This window comes from Cyclopterus lumpus, chromosome 23 (assembly GCF_009769545.1).
Source record: "Cyclopterus lumpus isolate fCycLum1 chromosome 23, fCycLum1.pri, whole genome shotgun sequence".
Lineage (NCBI taxonomy): Eukaryota > Metazoa > Chordata > Actinopteri > Perciformes > Cyclopteridae > Cyclopterus > Cyclopterus lumpus.
Genome location: NC_046988.1, coordinates 11,780,884 through 11,803,141, shown reverse-complemented (window position 1 = coordinate 11,803,141; position 22,258 = coordinate 11,780,884). Strand labels below are relative to the sequence as shown.

The 22,258-nt window shown below is 45.4% G+C and overlaps 2 protein-coding genes across 4 annotated transcripts; both read left to right on the top strand.

The window, feature by feature from the left end:
• Nucleotides 1–43: 43 nt before the first annotated feature.
• Nucleotides 44–2,196, top strand: rhno1 (RAD9-HUS1-RAD1 interacting nuclear orphan 1). The gene is made up of 2 exons (XM_034526195.1): nt 44–530; nt 717–2,196. Exons 1-2 carry the CDS (start codon nt 372–374, stop codon nt 1,455–1,457), a joined length of 900 nt encoding a protein of 299 aa, XP_034382086.1. The 5' UTR covers nt 44–371; the 3' UTR covers nt 1,458–2,196.
• Nucleotides 2,197–2,433: 237 nt separating this feature from the next.
• zmp:0000000711 (tubby-related protein 3) lies at nt 2,434–21,931 on the top strand. Of its 3 annotated transcripts, XM_034526261.1 has the most exons (13): nt 2,480–2,543; nt 7,517–7,623; nt 10,022–10,060; nt 11,795–11,846; nt 15,426–15,588; nt 15,817–16,077; nt 18,709–18,842; nt 18,923–19,114; nt 19,264–19,376; nt 19,953–20,070; nt 20,165–20,263; nt 20,359–20,530; nt 20,689–20,960. In XM_034526261.1, the coding sequence occupies exons 2-13, from the start codon at nt 7,568–7,570 to the stop codon at nt 20,820–20,822; spliced, it is 1,533 nt and encodes a 510-aa protein (XP_034382152.1). In that variant the 5' UTR covers nt 2,480–2,543; nt 7,517–7,567; the 3' UTR covers nt 20,823–20,960. The 3 variants fall into 3 exon arrangements, with proteins under 3 accessions (XP_034382153.1, XP_034382154.1, XP_034382152.1); XM_034526262.1 differs by lacking the exon at nt 7,517–7,623 and having other exon boundaries at nt 2,434–2,543; nt 20,689–21,931; XM_034526263.1 differs by lacking the exons at nt 7,517–7,623; nt 10,022–10,060 and having other exon boundaries at nt 2,443–2,543.
• Nucleotides 21,932–22,258: the final 327 nt, after the last annotated feature.

Sequence of the window (22,258 nt, the reverse complement as noted above, 5' to 3'; positions counted from 1 at the left end):
AAACGTACCAATAGCAGCCAAGCAAGCCCGAGCTGGCACCAATCAGAGGCGTCGGTGGTTTGGAAACCGGGAAATAATAAGTAACGAGGAGACGGAAAACAAAAGAAGTTCAAAGTAGACAACGACAAAGGAATAATTAACGTTTTCTACACGCATTCATTGTTTGTTATAATGGCTATGTCTCGCGCGAAGTATTGCATTTTGGTGAAACAGTGGCGGGCCAGTAGCTGCGAGTGAAAACGTCCAAAAGGTATACAGCTGGCTGTTGACATCGGAACAGTAATCTGGCATCTGGCAGCAGTACAACGTGAATTGAACATTGGCGTGGTGATGCTTTCATTCCACTGGGTTTTCAGGGATGATTTCTATTAATGCCCCGTAAAGCCTTAAAGACTGAGAAGCCTCCCCTGCTGTTCCTGGAGCACCCTGTGTGTGGAGCCAGACTCCAAAATGTGCCTGAAGTCCGAGCAGCACTCAACCCCAAAGAGTTTTTTACAGAGACACAGAACAGCTCAGCTCTTAATTCTTGGGTAAGTTATTCATTTTTTTTTTTAAACACTTTTTGTTGTCTCTTTTTTCCTCCAGTATATCACTCTGTGTTCTAGCTTGAACGGTCTGCAGATAAACCTAAGAGCTTCCTGTGCATTCATTTCACAGAATAATGCTTATTTTAACACAAGTTTAATTCAGATGTTCCTTTTACTGTTCTCTTTCAGGTACGACCACAATTCGACCCTTCAGTTGCAACTGCGCTGCCGGTGAGACGAGGGAGGAGAAAATGCCCCTCTGCCACAAGCATCCTTGACAGTTGCAGTCAGCTGTCCAGAAAGAAGAGTGTGTGCACATTCCCCTCGTTATCATTTCAGACAAGGTCAAGAGACCAATCTCATCAACCGAAGAGCACACGCGCAAAGAAATCTACTGAGTCCACTGTTGTGTCTGACACAGGAAATCGGCCACGGGGATCATGCCGAATCATGAGGATGGTTTCAAGTGCACAGTACTCTGACACACCAAAGAAACAGACAACCTCAATCACAAAAGGGAATGTGGAGAGATTTCCTAATGGCGCTGCATCCTCCAGCAGATGTTCGGAGCAGCCTAAAACTCCATCTATTCAAGTGACTGAGAAATGCAGAATTTCAGCAGATGGTGTATCAACACCTGCCTCCAATGAGTTCTGCGCCACTGAGGTCAGCAGTGTCAGTCCACCACCTGATGTGGACACTCCAAAACTAACTCAAGGAGGGAGTAGATGTCCCCCCTTCACCACTCTACAATTGCTACCGCCTCAGCCATGTACACCACCATGTAATCAGCCACCTGACATATTAGTGGCTGACACACCAGAGCAGGATTACGGGGTGAAGGTGACATGGAGGAGGAGGAGGGGTTTGATGATGTTGTTAAAAGAGAGGGGCCATCTCTCTGATTCAGATGCTCTAATTAACAGCTGATGTTGAGATTGTGTAAGAATATAATTAGGCAATGTCAGCAGAGAATGTCCCCGATTATTCATCGAACACTTTTGTGACCGGAATTCTCTCTATCAACAATTTTAATTGTATTGCACTGAATGGTACTGCTGCAGTTTAAAGTCATGATCACATTTCAGTTCATTGACTGTTCGCTTTGATTGAACGTCATTATAACAAGCCAAGGACGTTATGAAATAACTCTCACCAACACCCACTTCGCAACCCTGATTTTTATCATTGAAAGAATCAAATCAAGTGATGGACCAATTAACATTGCTATAATTACAGCAGTATAATAATTGCAAGTGTTTTCCATGAGTGAGAAATGATCTTGCCTCATCCCAATTATACTGTACTGTTATAGATGATGTTGCAAATTAGAGGCGGTCCTTGTATTTACATTTACAATATTCTTACACCTACATTTTAATGGCAGAAGTGTGGTAAAGGGTATTGTGTATATGGACTATATCGAGCAGACACACTCATGTAGTCAGTGTCATGAAAGCTTGAGTCACTGGTGTAATAAAACAAAGGGTGGTGCTGAAAGAACGTTTGAACACTGTTGTTGGTGATTGTGAGCAATGCTGTGTAATTTATAACCTATTTTTTTTTTCTCTTTCAAATGTAAAGTACATGGAATAAATGTATATGTGTCCCAAAGGGCAAACTAAATGTGTATTATTTCTTAAGACTTTGGCTACAATTAGTAATATGATGGCAGGGATAGTGAAATAAATAATAATAATTGTATTTAATTGTATTGTGTTTTCTTTTCATTCCCGTTTTGCTCCTTTTGAATCAAACCGATAACATTTCAAGGTAAAAGGAAATGTATGAACGGCCCCTCAACGTTGGTCAGCTCTCTCCATCCTTTTCCAGAATATCCGCCAATCAATATCGACGTAGGAATCGGCGGACCAATAGGAACGCCCGTTCTTAGCGTGCTCGGTAACTAAGGACCGAGTAACAGAGCTCTCCTCTACCGCGTCCACAAAAGAGTGCTCTGGCGCACGAGGACCTTCCTTAGCAACCGTGGATAAACATGAGTTACTACAGCGTAAGGTAACAAAATAAAAGATTCGTCGCTTCGTACGGTGTGTTGTACTTGTTCCGTTTGGCCAACTTTGGCACAAGAAGCTAGCCGGTGTCGTGACCGTTGTCTTTTTTTTCTCCCCGTAAAAACTTGACTGTTCGCCAACAACTTTCTTTTATTTTATATAAAGGCAGCTAACGCTAGCTTCTGATGGCAACAAGCTAGCTGTAACGTCTCGCAGATGGTGGATTAAAAACACAGCCGACAGAAAAAAAATTAGGTTTCTCTCGTTTTGACGATGCGTGTTACTCATTGTCGCGTCAAGCTAAAGTGAGCGAGCTAACGGTCGAAGTCTCACAGCACACACACACACACACACACACACACACACACACACACACACATCTCTTCACAAATTGCTTAACGTCACAGCTGAACAAATGGAAAAGCAAATCAAAGAACCCGTCGGCTACATTAACGTTAACGTTAATAAGTGCTCTAATGAGTGTCGAGGTTTGCTCGCTGGTAAAACAACATGTCTGCTCGCCAGTACGGATGGGACACATTTTGGAGTGAGCGAACTTATCTTATTTAAAAATGTAAGAAAAAGGAAACGGATTCATCCATTATTAGTGACGTAATATTTTGATTGGCACATTCCTGCGGTATTTCCGTCGTTACAATGTAACACAAAAAGAAAGAACAACAACAAAAACAGCTCCCCTCAATATGTAGCGTTGCGTTATGGAATGTGTCATTGCTCTCGTGGAAGACGAGAGTTGGAATGCAGCGTTTCTCTGTTCAATTGCCAATGTATCAAGTGTTATGCATCACAGACGGTGAATCAGCTCTCAATCCGGTGAAGCAAGAGGGTATTAAGGGCAACAAAAGTGTGCGTGTCGTGTTGGAGCATGCCTTTCTGCAGCCTCCGTCTCCCCTGTGTCAACAAGAGCTCCTGAGAAGCAGTAACGTTGCACGTCCTCACGAGCAAAGTGAAGTTGTTGACATAATACATTGATAACTAAGTAAGAAAGTAGGACAGTCTGTGACTGCAAAACGGGGATTTTTGTTTATTATACATTTGAAAGTAACAGGAGGGATCCGTTGTAAACATGAAGCAGAAAGCTTCATAGCAATTGTCAGACTCACATAACAGCAGAGAGCGAGAGAAAGAGAGGGAGAGAGAGAGAGAGAGAGAGAGAGAGAGAGAGAGAGCGAGAGGGAGAGAGAGAGAGAGAGAGAGAGAGAGAGCGCGAGAGAGAGCGAGAGAGCGAGAGAGATCAAAGTACCTCTCATCCTTTCCTGTTACATTCCCAGTCTGATTATTTGGAGTGGCATTCAAGGCACAGACGCATAATGCAAAACTATTTTTAAAATGTATTGCAGTTACAGTGATTTTGAAATGCGTATTACACTGCAAGCAAGTACGTTGCTCGCTGCGTCCGTGGTATATTCTTGGTAAAAAGAAAATGACTAGCTTCCACCCTGTTCATCGTTTCCCCCAGATGTCTATTTACAAAAGGGAAACTCTTGGCTTTGTAACTGTGTCAGCTTCGAAATGTGAGACACAGAAATGGACTCTCTCCTTATGAGCTCACACGCTGTGATGCACTCTGCTCATCGGCTCCACGAACCCAGGCAGTTTGTGTTATAAAGTTCACAGATGGCTGACTCTGCATTTGTAATGATCAACCTTCAAAGGCAGTTGAAGCCTTGTTGCTTTTAATTTATCTTGTATACATGTATTGATCACTTTTAGTATTACTGTTACTCCTCGTAGCCCTGAGTGAGTGCATATTTCTTTTTCCAAAGCACAAGGATTTTAGAGTGAAGCTCTCACATATACCAGAGCCTGCCTACAGAGCTGAGGAGTGGCAGTTTTTGTAACAGCATCGCAAGTGCTATGTTGGAGGGACTGCGAGCATGAGTGTAGTGTTGGAGGGACTGCGAACATTAGTGTAATGTTGGAGGGACTGCGAGCATGAGTGTAGTGTTGGAGGGACTGCTAGCATGATTGTAGTGTTGGAGGGACTGCTAGCATGATTGTAGTGTTGGAGGGACTGCTAGCATGAGTGTAATGTTGGAGGGACTGCTAGCATGATTGTAGTGTTGGAGGGACTGCTAGCATGATTGTAGTGTTGGAGGGACTGCTAGCATGAGTGTAATGTTGGAGGGGCTGCTAGCATGATTGTAGTGTTGGAGGGACTGCTAGCATGATTGTAGTGTTGGAGGGACTGCTAGCATGAGTGTAATGTTGGAGGGGCTGCTAGCATGATTGTAGTGTTGGAGGGACTGCTAGCATGAGTGTAATGTTGGAGGGACTGCTAGCATTAGTGTAATGTTGGAGGGACTGCTAGCATGAGTGTAGTGTTGGAGGGACTGCTAGCATGAGTGTAATGTTGGAGGGACTGCTAGCATTAGTGTAATGTTGGAGGGACTGCAAGCATGAGTGTAGTGTTGGAGGGACTGCTAGCATGAGTGTAATGTTGGAGGGACTGCTAGCATGAGTGTAGTGTTGGAGGGACTGCTAGCATGAGTGTAGTGTTGGAGGGACTGCTAGCATGAGTGTAATGTTGGAGGGACTGCTAGCATGAGTGTAGTGTTGGAGGGGCTGCTAGCATGATTGTAGTGTTGGAGGGACTGCTAGCATTAGTGTAATGTTGGAGGGACTGCTAGCATGAGTGTAGTGTTGGAGGGACTGCTAGCATTAGTGTAATGTTGGAGGGACTGTTAGCATGAGTGTAATGTTGGAGGGGCTGCTAGCATGATTGTAGTGTTGGAGGGACTGCTAGCATGAGTGTAGTGTTGGAGGGACTGCTAGCATGAGTGTAATGTTGGAGGGACTGCTAGCATGAGTGTAATGTTGGAGGGACTGCTAGCATGAATGAGTGTAGTGTTGGAGGGACTGCTAGCATGAGTGTAGTGTTGGATGGACTGCTAGCATGAGTGTAGTGTTGGAGGGACTGCTAGCATGAGTGTAGTGTTGGATGGACTGCTAGCATGAGTGTAATGTTGGAGGGACTGCTAGCATGAGTGTTGTACTGGAGGGACTGCTAGCATGAGTGTAATGTTGAAAGTGAGTTGCCGATACAGTTTTCTGTTCGCTTGTTGCTTTATCATTGCGATGATTAGCGGGTAAAACACGCACAACCAAAATGAGAAATTGAGAACTCTGTAAGATGGCCTGTCAGCCTAGAAGATCAGCTAAAATGCAATGATTTCCAGGTTGTTGTTGTTGACAACGGAAGCCAAGTCCGCCATGGCTCTCAACCTCAAGTGGGGCGTTTTCTTGGCAATGCATCTGTTGCAGTTACATATGTATCACTGAGTACCATCAGTATAACACAGGCATCCATTATTACTGTCCTGAATATCCTACAGAGTGGGTCTGATGTCTTAACAGAATACAGTATAGAACAAGGTCAGGAAGATCACAAATGTTATAAAGCGACTAACATGCAGAACATGCATCAGTAGTTTGCAGGAATTGTCAGCACAGTTGGCACGTATAATGTGTTGGTTCCCCAAGAGGAATCAATGTCTGAAAATTAATGATGGGGCCCATTGTAACCCCATCATTGTGGCGCTTGACCTTTCTAACGACACCGTGGCTTGTGGTTGAGTTGCGATTCACTGCGGTTGTCCAGTGGATTCCGAACACATACGGCCCAGCTGACCTAGAGTAATCCACTCTGTTGCTCAATCGCTGATGAGACACTGACAAAACATCCCTGGTATTTGTAATGGACTCATTTTGTTCTGGTTGAATGCTTCAGCACGGCATACATTTCACTGAAGACACAGTTCTTGCTGCGTGTTCGCGATGAGTTGGCGTGTCTGCGTGACGTTCCGATCAGTTCCAAGGGGCTTCTTCCACCACGAGGCGATTAGAATTGCCAAACACTAAACGGACTGAATGAAGTTGCCCAAACAAAGTGAGGCATCGCTGTCGAGGAGAGTGTTTCCCTCGAGGTCCCCAAGGGAAGAGGTATCATAATCAACTCTTGTAGCTTTTTTTTCCATCCTTTTGTTTTGAGCTCAATAATTACTCCCCGTGGTGAATGATTCCCCCGCTTGTCATCAGTTGACTTGTATGCCATTTCACAGCCGTCTCTCAGGACAAACGAACACAAACACATTTTTCATTTTTCGCCGTGCGTTCTTCCTCCTCCTGCTCTTGCAAATAGGCTCAGAATAAAACGATTGGGAGGCTCTGGTTTCCTAGCAACTGGATTAAGGTCCCCACACCATGTCTGTTTTTAGAAAGGGTAATCTACAAGTTTTTAGCCTATTGAGTTAGCTTTTTAATACAGCGTGTGCTTTTTCAATAATTAATATGAGGAACAGCGACTGGCACTTCTTACTCATATGCTGACAGTTGAACATGGAGTGATCCAGTATTGTTGACGCGGCAATAATGTTTGAGAAGAAATTTAAGCTATTTAAAGCTTAATAAATTCCCACTATTGCATGTAAGTGAGAAGCCAGACAGACTGTGCACCTATGGTTTGATGGACCAGTATGAGTCAGAAGGATATGAGCGGTGGCTCATACGTATAGTGACTTCCAGAAAGTTACTGGAAATTAGCCGGGCAGTAAAACAAGAGAACTCAGGGGACGGCAAGCCGTCAAATTGATTTTATTTTGGAAACGTATCCAGCCATCTGGGGAAGGCGTGACGTTTAAATATCAAATGTAAACAGGCTCAAACTGCTTAACCGCTGCACTCATCGTGTCAATCCTGCTTGTATCACTTTGATGAAATTCATAGAAAATCCAGGTTGTTTAAGGCCCGTCACTTTCATACCTTTCCCCCGGTTGAACCCTTGTGAGTTGCCCGAGGTGTGAAGTCATGACAACCCGCTCAAAGCCTCAGCGCGGGTAGCTGTCACTCCCCTGGGTGGGACATAGCTACTCTTTGTCAGTGATCTTGGTTGCCTGCGGGGCTTACTTACCGTTAGGTGGGACCGCACAGTAACTCTGAGCACTGCTGTGATTGAAGAGTGGCTGTGAGAGGAGAGAGCCCTGGATAAGCATTCCTGCAGCTGCATCCATGGACGCTTTAAAGAATGGGGGAGGTCAGCCCGTCTACAGCCGCTGGTCATACAGGTAGCTGGGTACAGGCACACACACACAGACACACACACATAGGTTCTGCTCTTTGTATCACAGAGGCGGTTGTCTGAAAATAGCCTTCCTTGTGTGCTCTCTCAAGACTTATGTTTTATTTGTTCCAGCAGGGCAACTGGCTCCTTCACTAACACGCACCCACACACACACACACGGACCAACACATGTTTTCCTTCAGTCCTCCAAGCTGTATTGACTTTGCAGGATTGAGAATTGCACAGTGGACCTGTGCCAGCACTGACCAGAGATCAGCGCCTCTCTCATGTATCTTTCAGTGGCCGCTGCGTCCCCTCTGGCCAGCTGAATGGCTGACCTGCAGTCAAAGATGTGCCTCTCGCTCATGTTTCTGCCACCATGTCATTACTTATTCAGGCCGTGACTGTATTATTATTCAGGCAGTAACTCTGGTTACTGGCTGTAACCAGAGTTGGCGATTTGCGTGTCCAAGCTGTTTTTCTTTCTTTTTCTTCTCTGCATGCTGTCGGCTGTTTGATTGGAACACTCGTGTAACTAAGGATGTGCTCAGAATATCCATCCAACTGATTGCTGGAACAGCTGAAATCGCTGTGACTGTTCAATGTGCCCTCTTCAACGTTGTTGGTGTCAGGGCTCAGCGACGTCTAGATTCTGATGTCATGGCAGTGCGTCCTTTATTAGTGATCGTAAATAAACCTAATATGTCAAGCTCTCTTTTTTTCTTTTCTTTTTTACAGCCATGTTAGCTTTTAGTTATTTGAGATGGGTAAGAACTCACCATTTGTGCTTTACAAGGAGTTAGGAAGTACCGAGCAGAAGGATAAGCTCCTGTTTCACGCTCGCTCAGTTGTAAACAAAATAATTTCAAAAGCACCCAGTAGGCTGATCTGCACCCCTAACTGCGCCTCGGGTGCTCCTGTGCTGGTTGCACATATTCAAATGAGGTAATATGCACATAGTTGGTGCAAAACTGCCCTCTTTCTATGCAAAAGAGCCACATTGCAAAAAAAAAAAAAATTGCAGTACAAACACAAAGATCGGGCGTCTCACTCAGACTTTCCGGTGATCACGGCAGCAGTGATTGCATCACACGTCACGCCATCTTTTTTTTACAGTCTTCAGGTCCAGAAACGGCAACAGCAACCGACAGACGGGGGATATTGAATCCCGAATACGGTTTCTCTCGCGTCTCTTTTTCCATCTCAGCCATTGTTCTACCCACTGTGTTCTTGGTGCACATGCAACATTTATACTTTTCCACAGGCATAGAAACAAAAAAGGGAAAGACGTGCATGTGCTATACCATTAGCTCTATTATCTCTGAGGCCCCAAATCTTTCTTTGTGGATTTGCCTCTTTCTAGTGGACGTGGTTCTACTCGGAGGGTTCCAGATCATGGCTCACTTATGTAAAATAAGTGAGCCATGTAAACTCTCCACAGGGAGTCAAGCATCTACTCTTATCCGTCCTCCATTAATTCTGTGTCCTCTCGGAGACGGGAGCTGAATTGCCCGTGGTGGACATTACGTTATGCTCATTCAACTTTCAAATTCTCTTTTTGAATTGGCAAAAGGCTTTTCAATTAAAACGAACAACATCACTCTGGTTAGTGGTGTGCACATTTCTGTTGGGATATCCTTGATATTGTCAACTTGTCCTCCCCTAACCCCTCAATCAACAGGTGGTGTGATAGAGAGTTATTACAATGTCATTATTTACAGCAATAAAACCATATTTACTATGGTATTATATTGCACATTTGCCTCACATACACCTCCCTGAATAAATATTTAGATTTTCATGTGCAGCCCGGCAGTAATTAGATGCCCTGGCGGACCCCTCCCTCTGTCGGTCTGTACATCTTTACCGTACACTGCTAAGACTTCCAATTACAGTGAAGCCCAATAACTGGCTGCAGGCCTTTAATCAATGATGGTGGAGGTGCGCTGTTGACGGAGCTGAAGTCTCCATGGCGACCATCGTCTGACACACAAGGAGGGGACAACGGGGGGCCTGTCCTTCTCTTGTCACCCAAGCTGTGACGGAGTAATGAAACATTGATCACTCACAGCTGTGATGAGGCACTCTGGAAGTGTGTGTGTGTGTGTGTGTTTTCCAAAAACATTTGCAGTAGAGGACATTCTCTCCACCCCCAACAGATTGAAGTATTTATGATAATACTCTGAAGGATGTCGTCCTTCATGTTATGTCGCACCTGCTCTTCAGCTGTCCTCTGTCTTAATGATCAGTTGGTTTGACTTCCTCAGATCATTCCTGTCCTCTGAAAGCATAACCTCCTGTTAGTTTTTGATCTTGTTTCCGTCTCCCTTTAAATATCTCTCTCCACATGTCCCGTCCGGCTGCTGCCTTGGGGCTAAATCGCCGCCGTCCGTCCCCCGAAGACCCTCGAGCTCTGCCAGCTTCTCTAGCTCGACGGCAAGGTATTTAGAGAACACACAAACACACACGCTTTCTTCTCACGATCTGTGTCCCGAACTACCAAGTTACCGGATGGCGAATTCCTTTCTTTTTTATTTTATTTTTTTAAAGGGCTTTTTTTTTTTTTTTGCGGAAACCCAATTAGTTTCGTCCTCTTTGGTCACATGGCCGACCAACTGCTTCCTGTCAAAGATGCTGCTGAGACTCTTTCGCCATTTATGATTGCTCTATTGTGGCTACACCTTTTGTGCGGGGAAACTATAGTCGAAAACCATTTGACTATTTCGAAGCCAACATAAACATTTTTAATCGCACTCTTTTTGGTAACAACATTGCCTCCTGGGTAAAGCGCACACTGGGTTTGAGGTTGGAAACGTCAGGGAAACTCTCTGATGGAGGTTGTGTCTTCAGCCTTTGATCAGACTGTACATTGTGGCAGCGTTACTTAGGGCAACACGCAATGGGAAATTGAAAGTCACCATTATGTGGTTCAATCCTAATCCACAGACGTCCACAACTCATGCAGCGACCTGTAGGGCCTTCTGCCAACCTTCACACGCACACACACATACATCTTTCCCCCACCCATCCTAAACGGCAGTCCTGTGTGTGTGTGTGTGTGTGTGTGTGTGTGTAATTAAAAACGACTATCACCCCTCCATCCTCTATTCCTTTCCCCGTGTGAACAGCACTTGTTTCTCAGGTGCCATTATGGCCTCGACATTTGGAGAGGGATTTACACGCCACACGACACGGCTGGCGCCAGGTCACCCGTGTTTGACAGATCGGGGCTGTGTGCGCTACGTGCTGTGAAAAGTGGAGTGTTCAAATAAATGGGTTTCGGGAACTCGTCACCGCTTGACATCCGGCGACCGTCCCGCAGTGATGAGTGATGATGTCAGCCAGCATTGGGCTTGAGGTCCTTTTTTTAAGTCGAGTGTGTCATCACCTACACACACTAGAGCTGCTGTGTGACAGATGTAATGCGACTGAGGGACATATAAATAGAGCGGGGGGGGGGGGAGACGAGTGAGTCAGATTAATTCCTTAATCCTTTTCTCTAAAAAGAAAACCTCATTTCAGCCCAGCAGAACATGGGGTGTTATTTTTTTATTTAACCGACAGGAAAAGATGAAAGTAATGACAAATGACCTCCCTAATTACATCAGCCCACATGAGTGTGCGTTCGACAGAGAGGTCGGGTCCTGTAGGTCTCTGGACTCCGACGGTACAGACTCCTGCTGTTGCCCTTCTCTCTCCTCACGGTAGCTAAGCAACACGGACTCGGTCCCTTTAGATAGGTGTCCAGGGTGAATTCCCAGAGGACCCAGACTTCAAGGCATCCTCTCAGCTGGAGCGTTGTCCTTTCTTTTTGTTCTTCTTCTGCTTTCTTTTCCTTGCTTTCTTCTCTCTCTCCCACCCCTACTGTCCCTTTCAGAGAATGAGTCACGCCATGTTTCACCAACACGCTCAGAAGCTTTTTGACCTGAAGATTTGTCATTATTTTTGGTTTTATTACACTTTTAAAACACTTTAAAAAAAATTGTTTGTTTTTTAATTCAAGACCACGCCAGCCTTAATGACGCCTTTATTGCCCCAGTGTGCAACAGCAGTGGTGGCCTCTACTGGTTTGATGTGGGACATCTGATTTCAAGTGTAGATCCATTCAGAGGTTAGCGTGTGTGAAATCTTGAATTCTTTATCAGAAAGGTTTCTTCTTCTTTTTTCCTCTGCAGTGGCATCGAAGATGACAGCGCCAGTCTTATGCAACAGAAGCTGGAGAAACAGGTAGGAAGCCGAACTTCATTCTCAAGCACACACTTTGTTTTGGTTTCCTAGTATCAAGACTTTGATTTCTCGACTCCTTTTATTACAATATATTTTAAGTCACGCCCGATATTGCGTTATACACTTAAAAGAATAATCTCAGTCACTTCCACACCGGGAGACATGCAGCCAGCATCGGCCAAAGCCAGGTATCGGTATCGGGGATCAGTGCGTCCCTTTTTCAAAGAAAACCTGGTCTGGTTTCTAGCTGTTTTGCTGCACCTTCAGCCTGATGGAGCCTTCCAACTCACACATAGTTGATGTTTTTGAGAGCCAACCTGGCAAGATTCAGCATGAAACCGGGGGAATTAAAAGTGACTCTGAGATGACTCAGCTTCTGCCACTTTTGGTGCCACCAGCCGGCAGGTAGCGATAAACCCGACGGCTCGGAGATCTCTTGTTTTTCACCTGCCGAGTCACTTGGAATTTTAAAGCTTACTTACTCCCGAGGCTGAATAGTTTCCTCTTCTCCACCCATTACCTCACATAACCCTTCTTCTGTCACATATTTGTTGTCTTTTCATTCAAGAGCGAGTCTCTATAAGACTCTTTATCCCAAACCTCGCCGAAAAGCCGCGGTGCAGAGCTTTGATTTAAGCTGGAAGCCGTTCTGCACTATCGCACACATTAGGCAGAAAGGAGCGGGAGGGCCAGATTGGGGAGTTCAAAGAGTGTGTGTGTGTGTGTGTGTGTGTCTGTGTGTGTGTTTGTGTGTGTCATGATTGCACTGTGCCTCAGTTATGCTGCACACTTTCAGTTGAGCCTTCAGTCTTTTGTTCTTATGTAACTTATGACAAACACACATGATCTTATGGGGAAATCGGTAAATATTAAATAAAAGTTAAATCTGTCCTTCTTCTGTCCCCCCCCCCCTCCCCATTTAAAATAGTAGAATGAAAACCATTCAGACAATGACTCCAGGAGCACTGTATCTCACTGTTAGCGCGCGCACCCCCCCCCCCCCCCCCCCCTGCTGGAGCACTAATGACGGCTGATTCAGTCAGCAACGCGTACACTCTCACAAACGCACTCGCACACATGCTGGCGCTCAGTTGCCCTGAGAGCCGGAGGAGCACATAGTCCAGAGGAGCCTGTTGGTTCATCGGCTGTCAAACTCCAGTTCCAGAGGAGGAACGAGGGGACGGGGGAGACCGTGTCGTGGCCAGCAGGAGCGCTGCTGTTTGGGGGAGAACGTGCTTTTCATCTGACCTCAAGACAAGCGGGACTCGTAATGTTTGTTCTATAAAGATTCGGTTGACTTTGGCTCGCACTCGTTCAGGACGTCAATGGACCGGGTTAGTAATTTCTAATGTTTCTGTTACGGATATATCTTTTTTTTTTATTTATGAGGTGTGGGGCTGTTTCTGGTAGAGATAGGAAAGAGTCGGACACCCAGCAATCAATGTGCAGTCTGTCTCCTCCAATCAGAGTTATAGTTTAGTCTACTTTACCTCATGTTTTGGCTGATACAGGAAAGACTGTTGGAGCCTGAATGAAGTCACATCCTGGTCTCAAAATGCCAAGTGCAGAGTCTTGACAAAAGAATGCAATATTACAATCGACTGGCTTGAAATAGCCACGAGAAGGGAGGGCTCCACAAGCCGGTCGGACTTCGATTGTGTGAAGAATTAGTCCAGAGTGCGTGACGGATCGTCTTGTTTTCTGCCGTCTCATCAATCCGATTTCAATTCGTTAAAAAAGTCACTATCTTGTCAAAAGGCAGAATCACGTCGACCGAATGTAGAAAATAAGACTCAATTCAAGAGCATCGTGAAGACATGTTTACATTGATGGTTTCATTTGAAAGCAGCAATAAAAAGAGGGGCTCCAGTGTAAATATTCATTTATTCTTACATACACATACAACTTCACCATCAGCAGTCTTTTGTGTGCACACCCCCCCACACCATAGTTATGCATTTTGAAAATTGGCTATGTTTCCACAACAGTAATGACGTCCATTATGATAATCTTGCTGTATGTTTAATTCATTTGTCGCTTTTATTTATAGCCATATAGCGAGCATGCAAATCCTCTTAAAGCAAAGGCTTTTGAAATGATAACAAATCTCTTATCACACATCAAATAACAAATGCATTCAGTACAATTCATATTGCTATTATTACTTATATCTGTGTCCCTCTTATACTGTATGTTCCATGCCTCTTTGCACTTGTGGAGATGTTTTTTTTTTTTTATGGTGCTGGCGAGGTCAACTCTTCACATTTAACCGTGTCATAACAGTGGTGGCAGATGTTGTTGTGGTTGTTCAGAAACAGTGAGACAGATTTATTGGAGACATATTCTCCCTGACGGATGAGTTCTGGAAGCTTTTTGATCCGGCAAAAATGAGACGAGGCCTCCTGGTCTCTGTAAGCGCACTAAACAGGACCTTTTGTGCACTCGACGCGCCAATTAATATGCTTATGTAATCCTTATGTGAGACTGGGGCTTGTGGGCAGTGGCCACAGCGTGAAGAAATTAATCACAAATCACTATATGATGTATAGCTGCCACCTCCAGCATGTACTAATGCGGTGTCGTCAATACCAGTTGAGGAAAACAAAAACAAACCTGTCATTGATCACGTTTTGTTGGAAACTGCTTTTAGTTTGACAATATCCGTCGCATGATTATCGCAATAAACGATATTGTCAATTTATTACGATAATAGAAAAGCATAATAATGCAAGTACACCCTTTTTAAAACAGCAATGGACTTAACATCCTTAAATATGCATCCATGTAGCGTACGACACGTCGATAACGTTAAAATGATGGAGGAAATGATGGTGACACGCCTGGATCCTGAGAGACCCGCCCCCATTTCTATAAAACCACATGGGATGGAATGTCGGCCATTCTTTAACACAGAAAAATACAGCACACCACCAAATGGGACTATGGCAGCACTCATTATTTCGGCTATTCAGTGAACCCGTTCGGTGCACTCCGACGTATTCATGCATTGTCGGCTTCTATTATGCCTTTATTTTCTTGCCATCATCTATTGGCTCCTCCCCTTAAGGGTAGCGTTTCTGTTGTGCGAGTCCTCCTGTGTTCACATCACCTGTACTGAGCCGTGGCATCGCCCAGGCAGTCTGTTCCATCACTACCCATTGTGTGAATAAAGCAATTCAAGTTTTCTATACCACGAAAGGCTGCTTTTTCCATTATGTAACATATTCAGGTCGCAACACTATGTTCCAAAGTTAAATATCTTAGGTGCCTTTTTTAATCATCTGCCACCAGAATGTCAACATTTTCGCTTGTCCAATAAAACCCCAAAATACCCATCGGCCTCAGCTGTTCTTTGATAAAAATTCGCCTGAATCTTTTTAAAGTGTCCTCATGTTTGATATTATCCGTTTCTCCATTTTTAATACCTAGTGATGGGCACAGGTTGGAACTCATCATGCATACTAATGTGATTACCCTCAGCTCATTGACTCCATGCTCTCCAGCTTGGCTAAACCCTGTCAACCCCCTTGTCACATTTAATAGAAACCTTATGTATTAATGCGTGCACATGGTTTTCAGAGGGCACTGCTCGAGCAGAAGCAGCGGAGGAAGCGACAGGAACCTCTGATGGTGCAGCCCAACACGGAGGCTCGGCCCCGGCGCTCCAGGACGCGGCGGGGGGAGGAGCAGGCCCCTCTGGTGGAGTCTCAAGTCAGTATCACCAACGATGTCGCCATGGACGGTGAGGGAATATAACGTCGCATCGTTTCTGCACAGCACACGAGGGATATCCGTCCTCTCTGCATAACAATGTGGCCTCGATGTGCCACATTCGTGTTTGTACGAACAGATTGAGAACGATGTGTTTTTGAAACGCAGCATAAATGCAAAAGAAACCAACAGTTTTTTTTTTTATTTAAGCACTAACATGAGACCTGAGGTAACAACTGACTGGTCTCCCCTTCTGCAGGTATTGATGGCCCAGCAGCTTTCTTGGGCTCAGAAGCCCCTGATCTGGGAATAAAAATCCTGTCAGTGAGCCAGTGCCAGTCCCAGTCCCAGTCCCAGTCCCAGTCCCAGTCCCAGTCCCAGACCCAGTTCCAGTCCCAGACCCAGTTCCAGTCACAGCCTCAGTCCCGGTCCCCTGTTGCCGAGGAGCCTGAGAGAGACGGAGACACTGAGACGCTGATAGAACCCAAGACAGATATCCATGAATTACTGCAGAAACAAGGTGAGTCCTGGCAGAGCTTAATCCCTATTTGGCTTTTCAAGAGAAAATACACCTCCTCCATTTTCCTGGAGACAAACAAGCCAGTTTGTGGTTTTCCTTTCCTTTTTTTTTTTTACCCTGTCACCTGCTGTCTGTGACCAATCAGGAAGGAATTAGTGCCACAATAACTCTCTCCCCTCATTTGGACTCGGTTGGTAGTCAAATGCACTTTGACAAAATATAGTCATATAATGTGCATTAATGAGGCATAATCAAAAAACTCCTTCTGCTCACCGGGCCGGTCGGGGAATCAAAGTAAATAACGTATATTGGGCAGGAATAAAATGAGAGAGCTCCATGAGAGAGAGAACGTTGCGTAATTGATTACGTTACATTTACGGCTTGAAAATCATTTAAATGTACTTTACTGAAGGATTAGTGAGGCACTAAATTCCCATTAAAACACTTCTAATTCCTTTGATTGACTTTTATCATTTGGTTTCATGCTTAATTATTCGCCTTCCTCGCCGACTCTGGAGTCCCCCGGCGCCGCTTCACAATCCACTCGTTCTCAGTCACTCCGGATTAGCGGCCGTCGTCGGGGCGTCTCGACATCCCCGAGAATTTGAAGCACTCCGCCGCCGCAGCACGGAACAGCAGAACATGCAGACAGTGGTGCGATTGGTGGCGACGCAGTGAGAAATGGGTCATTTAATAATAGTCCGGGGCATTGTTCACACTGCAGTGCTCATCTATGTCATCATTATAGATACGGCCACACTCACCAGCCGGCTGGCAGTGTTTTTATAAAGTTGACGGATGGACGCATTCAAATCTTGCCCGGGTGGGTCGTGTTCTTTTCCGATCCACCTGCTACCGTGGAGCAAAGACGACGTTTCGTCGTCCTAAAACCACAAAGTCGAGGTTCAGAGCAGCTCCACGAGTGTCGGCAGTGTTTGCATAACTGCACAGCCGAATCCGAAGGTGACCAAATGACCAAAAGCTGCTCTTATTATATATATATTTTATATTCCTGGGCTTCAGGGAGACGTGGTGCCACGGTGGCAAATGTCATTGTTCGTCTCAATAATGCAGGGCCTCACTGCTAACGCCATAATGCCAGCCCAGTTTATTGTACGAATATGTCCTAAGGATTTGCAGAAGGTATTTTTGGCTCTCTTGTCCCTTGCATAACACCCCCCCAAACCCCTCAGAGAGACAAGAAAAAAAGTTGTGGTACGCTCATATTTGATCACTTCATTTTTGCCCACCTGCGTGTTGATGATCACGGAAATTAGTGTCTTTTTTGGGGGGGGGGGGGTTATTTAGTAGGTTGTTGGTTAATCCTCTCTGACATTTCCAGATGGTTGATTGCATGAGCCATTGGCGTTTTCATCGGCGCCCCGGTGTCACCAGTTAGAGGCAAGCTAACGTTTGCCTTGCTGTCTCTAGCTGCGTATCCCGTCAACATAAATATTGTGCTTGGCTGTGTTGTCTGTCACCCGGCCCGTGGCATGTTGGTCCAGGTGGAGGGAAGAAGTGGAGAAAATGCTCTTGTGTGTCAAGAAGCAGGCGTTTACCATCCAATCAATTCAAAGCTATATGTTTGGAAACTTGTGCAAACAAACCCCATTATTATTATTATCATCATCATCAGTTTCTGGCAATTCTTATTAAACATTTCAAAGCTCTGGTGACTCAAGTCCTCCCCACTCACTGAGATCTTTCCATACCAGTGGACCGCTGCCATCTTCTGACGGCACATGAAAACGGTGCCACGGCTGCAGCCAAGAGTCGCGTCCCGGCTGATGAATCCAATTATCACTGACGAGACCGATGTCTCGAGCAGCCTGGCCCGGCCCGCGGTGAGCCGAGGCTCCTTTTACATCTGCGGGACTGCCGTCTGCTCACGAGGCGCGAGCGGTGCGTCCCGTCACATTGATGTCGCCTGGCTTTGTAAAAGATGGCTTGTTTGTGACGGGTATTGAGGCCGACGCACCAAATGTGACCTTTGGGGTCGGGGTGAGAGCTGAGCAGAGCCCTGTTTTTTGGTGCTTTGGTCACATGTGTGTGTTTTTGTCTCTGCACCTCTCTGGAAACGGCACAACAACAACAGCTAAAAGTAAAATAAATAAATGTATCTTGTGCAGTAAAAGGAATGAAGGAAAAAAAACAAACAATATTTTTAATTATTGGAAGAAACTATATATACAACATTTTTCCAAGTGGCCCCAAGTGTAAACAATATTAGTTGGATGCTTTATTCATTTTCCTCTTTTGCTGTTAAAGAGATTAAATAAGTCTCCCCTGAGTAAAAGAAATACCCTGCTTAATATTTCTGAGAAATATATATTTCAACTGAAATAATGCACTACTTTTGCTTCAACCGTTGCACAAGTATTGCATCATTTCTAAATGAGTTTTCATATATCAAAGACCTTAGAAGAACCAAAGAAATAACAGCGAAATCCATCTTGGGGATAAGTTTGTATGAAAACTAAAGAACACCCCTGGGAAGTCTTTGAGATTCTTTTCTTTTCTTTCTTTTTTTTTTTTTTACTTGGAAATATGCACAGAGCTTCCAGGATTTATTTTCCACTTCTGTCTTGTGTGTATTTTTGTGAAAATGATAAAGGCCTTCTGTCTCACCAGGTCTGTCCGGCAGCATGAACTTCGATGAAGACAGCGAGCGCGAGGACGACGTGGAGGATGAACGTTCACGTTCTCTGTCCCCCAACGCCGGCAACACCAGACCCGCCTCTGCCGCCAGTGGCAAGGACATTCCAGTGAGTAGCACCCGCCAACACGAAGACTAACCCCGACCCCCAAATGCTAAATCTAAACTAAAAAGGGTTCATGTACCCAGGAGCTGGTGACCGCCGGATCGCCCACAGCAGAGGGCTCACTGATCGACGTGGTCGATCCGGAGGAGTTTGTCTTGCGTCCGGCTCCACGCGGCGTCACCGTCAAATGCCGAATCACCCGGGACAAGAAGGGGATGGACCGCGGCCTCTACCCCACCTACTTCATGCACATGGAGAGAGAGGATGGCAAGAGGGTGAGTGTGCTGCCGTATTGGGCAAATAAATCAATTTAAAGACATATACGAAACCTGATTTAATTTTTTAAAAGAGTTACATATTCAACGAGAAGATGAGGAGGAGAGCATGCTGGTAACACATTTGTCTTTTTTTTTTCTTGCTCTAGGTCTTTCTGCTGGCAGGAAGGAAGAGAAAGAAGAGCAAGACTTCCAACTACCTTATTTCGGTGGATGCCACGGATCTGTCGCGAGAGGGAGAGAGCTTCATCGGAAAACTGAGGTACAGAAAGCACACTTTCTACTTTGACCCCCGTGAAGGTCTTTTTGCTGATGGCATCCCGGCATTGGACATCGAAAGGGTGCTTTCACACATAACCGGTTCGGTTCGCTGGAAACAAACTCGCCCAGTTAATACGGTTCGTTTGGGCTGCACAATTTTCCGAAAGCTAAACGACTAATTAATCCATCCGCTGGTCGTGAAGTCTGTTCAGGAATCCGTCTCCTAATTGATCTGTACGAAGGCCATGTTAAGAACCTATTTATGCAAATCTACACGTATGCACTGCAGGGCTGGTATTTTCCCTAATTAATTAGGTAAAAAGCTAGCAGACTACATTTTGTGCCGATTGGACACAAATGACCCGATCCCCCATGTCTGTTACAAACGGCTGCCGCCGAGTCTCCGAGTAGTCGCTGTTAATTAAACTGTGTAGAAAGTATGAAACTAGACCTCACAGTGGTTATGTTCGGTGGGTTTTAAGATGACTTTCTTTCGCCACTACACACGACTCGGATGTTAAAGAGGCGAGTGGACTAAAGTGACGCGGAGTAAACATTTTATTGTGTCTTCTATCAGGTCCAATCTCATGGGCACCAAATTCACAGTGTATGACAGCGGCACCAATCCCTACAAAAACCCCGGGACGCTGCTGGAGGAGAGCAACACGCGACAGGAAGTGGCTGCCGTCTGCTATGTGAGTGAACGACGGGGGGGTGGGGGAGGGGGGAAACGGAACCGCGCGAGCTCGCCGACGTCAAATTTGTGACGCTCTCTGTTCCATTTGGCAGGAGACCAACGTGCTGGGGTTCAAAGGACCACGCAAGATGACCGTGATCATCCCCGGCATGAACATGACCTTCGAAAGAGTCGCCGTGAGGCCTCAGAGCGTGAGTCATGGCGCTCCCCCGGGAATCGTTCCCCATTCCGAACAAAAAGGGGGCGCGGAGTGCGTTAAACGTGGTGTGCGTGGTTTGTGTTTCAGGAGCAGGAGAGCCTCCTGAGCAGGTGGCAGAATCACTCCCTGGACAACCTGATCGAGTTGCACAACAAGGCCCCCGTGTGGAACGACGACACCCAGTCGTACGTGCTGAACTTCCACGGCCGCGTCACTCAAGCGTCCGTCAAAAACTTCCAAATAGTCCACGACAACGACCGTGAGTATCTCCCCCACATCCCCCCGCTGTTCACTCTTTTGTGCCCCACACATTTTTCAGGCGTACAGTGATGATTAACACATGCTGCCATTGTTTTAACCCCCCCCCCCCCCCCCCCCCCCCCCCCCCCACACCCACCAAACCCCCGAAACCTCTAGCTGACTACATCGTCATGCAGTTTGGCCGAGTGGCTGAAGACATCTTCACTCTGGACTACAACTACCCCATGTGCGCTCTCCAGGCCTTCGCCATCGGCCTGTCGAGCTTCGACAGCAAGTTGGCCTGTGAATGAACCGCCGTTTCTTCTTTTCAGCTCCACGACCGCCGCCACCTTTTACTGCCGTCCCTCGAATCTCCTCTCACGGGACTGTTTGGAAAGCCCGCGGCTGCACTGCTTACATCTGCAGGATGACGAAATAGTCAAGAGACAAATATGAGACTGAAGAAAAAGAGCAGGAAGATGGTAAGAGGTGTTGGCGGCCTGTTGGCCGAGCCACAAAAAAACACCTCTTTGTTTCTGTGCGGGAAGCTTCTTCTTTTCTTCATTTTTTCATACCATTTCAAGCAGGGGTTATTTAAGTATCAATTTAACCATTTTGTGCAGTTTACGTGTACACGTGTATACAAACTTTAAAAAAGGGAAACGACAAAAAGCAGAACACGGCACTCTTGTCAGACATCTGGTGCACGAGAAGAGAAGCGATGATAGACGATGTCCGCTCGATGTCTGCAGGGGGGCGATGTGTATTAACGATGCGTCTTCTGTCGCCTCTAAATGAAACGTTGTTACCACACGAAGTGAGATGTTACTCTCCAGAGCATAAACCCATTTTGACTTGCAGATCCATAACTGCATGGCTTTTCATCTGGCGCCACCGTCAAGCCAAACTGAACAGAGTTATTTGGTAGCGAAGGGGAAAGCAAACTTGTTTTCATCCCGGTCAGAGAACGTCCATCATCTTTAAATATTGACACGTGACGGGGCTCATTTTGACATCGTTCTTTTATTGTTTCGTGTGTGGGAAGTGCATTATTCAGAACAGGCCTGTGTTATGGTTTTTGTGGCTTTTTGTTTTGTGAATAAGTGTAATTTTTAAATCGGTGACAACTTGGGATTATCAAAAAAAAAAGCAGAATTGCACATTTAAAGAGAGAGGATATATAAATACTGTAAATAAAACACTAGGTCATGCCTTATTCGATCTCTTCTAGCTGTCTTTAAACAAAATGTATGAAGAAAATCCAGTTTTTCAGTAGTATTCATAACGGAGGAGACATTTGACGGAGGTCGTGTTGTGCAGCCTACATGGCGCCTGTCTGGAAGCGTCAACCATATAACTGCCAGTGTCTCCTCCCTTTTGAATCATACGGGAAATCAATAAAGGATTGGAGACAACTGTATAGAACATCAATAATTCACTTTAATATCAGTCTGATCTGGACCCTCTAAAGAAACGATGCTCCGGGTTTTTCAGGAGTAAATATATAAACGCTATTGGACGTCGGCGCTTCCTGCTCAGAAATCACCGATACCATACGATCAAGAGTATAAATAAGTAAATAACTTGTGTGCACCAGCAATTTATGAAAATCCTGTTTTGTCATTTTGTGTGCAATGGAGTTTTTAGAAAAGAGAGGGAAAAAAAGTTTATAGAAGATATTTTGAAATATATATATGCATATGCTTTTACTACAGGAGACTTCTGTGAAACACATTCCAGTCTGACG

Excerpts from the sequence above, each read along its gene's own strand:
- rhno1 (XM_034526195.1), top strand. The coding sequence starts at position 372 with ATGCCCCGTAAAGCCTTAAAGACTGAGAAGCCTCCCCTGCTGTTCCTG. Across the intron at positions 531-716 it reads GCTCAGCTCTTAATTCTTGG|GTACGACCACAATTCGACCC; the intron begins GTAAGTTATTCA and ends GTTCTCTTTCAG.
- zmp:0000000711 (XM_034526261.1), top strand. The coding sequence starts at position 7,568 with ATGGACGCTTTAAAGAATGGGGGAGGTCAGCCCGTCTACAGCCGCTGG. Across the intron at positions 19,115-19,263 it reads AGAGAGAGGATGGCAAGAGG|GTCTTTCTGCTGGCAGGAAG; the intron begins GTGAGTGTGCTG and ends TTCTTGCTCTAG. Across the intron at positions 19,377-19,952 it reads AGCTTCATCGGAAAACTGAG|GTCCAATCTCATGGGCACCA; the intron begins GTACAGAAAGCA and ends GTCTTCTATCAG.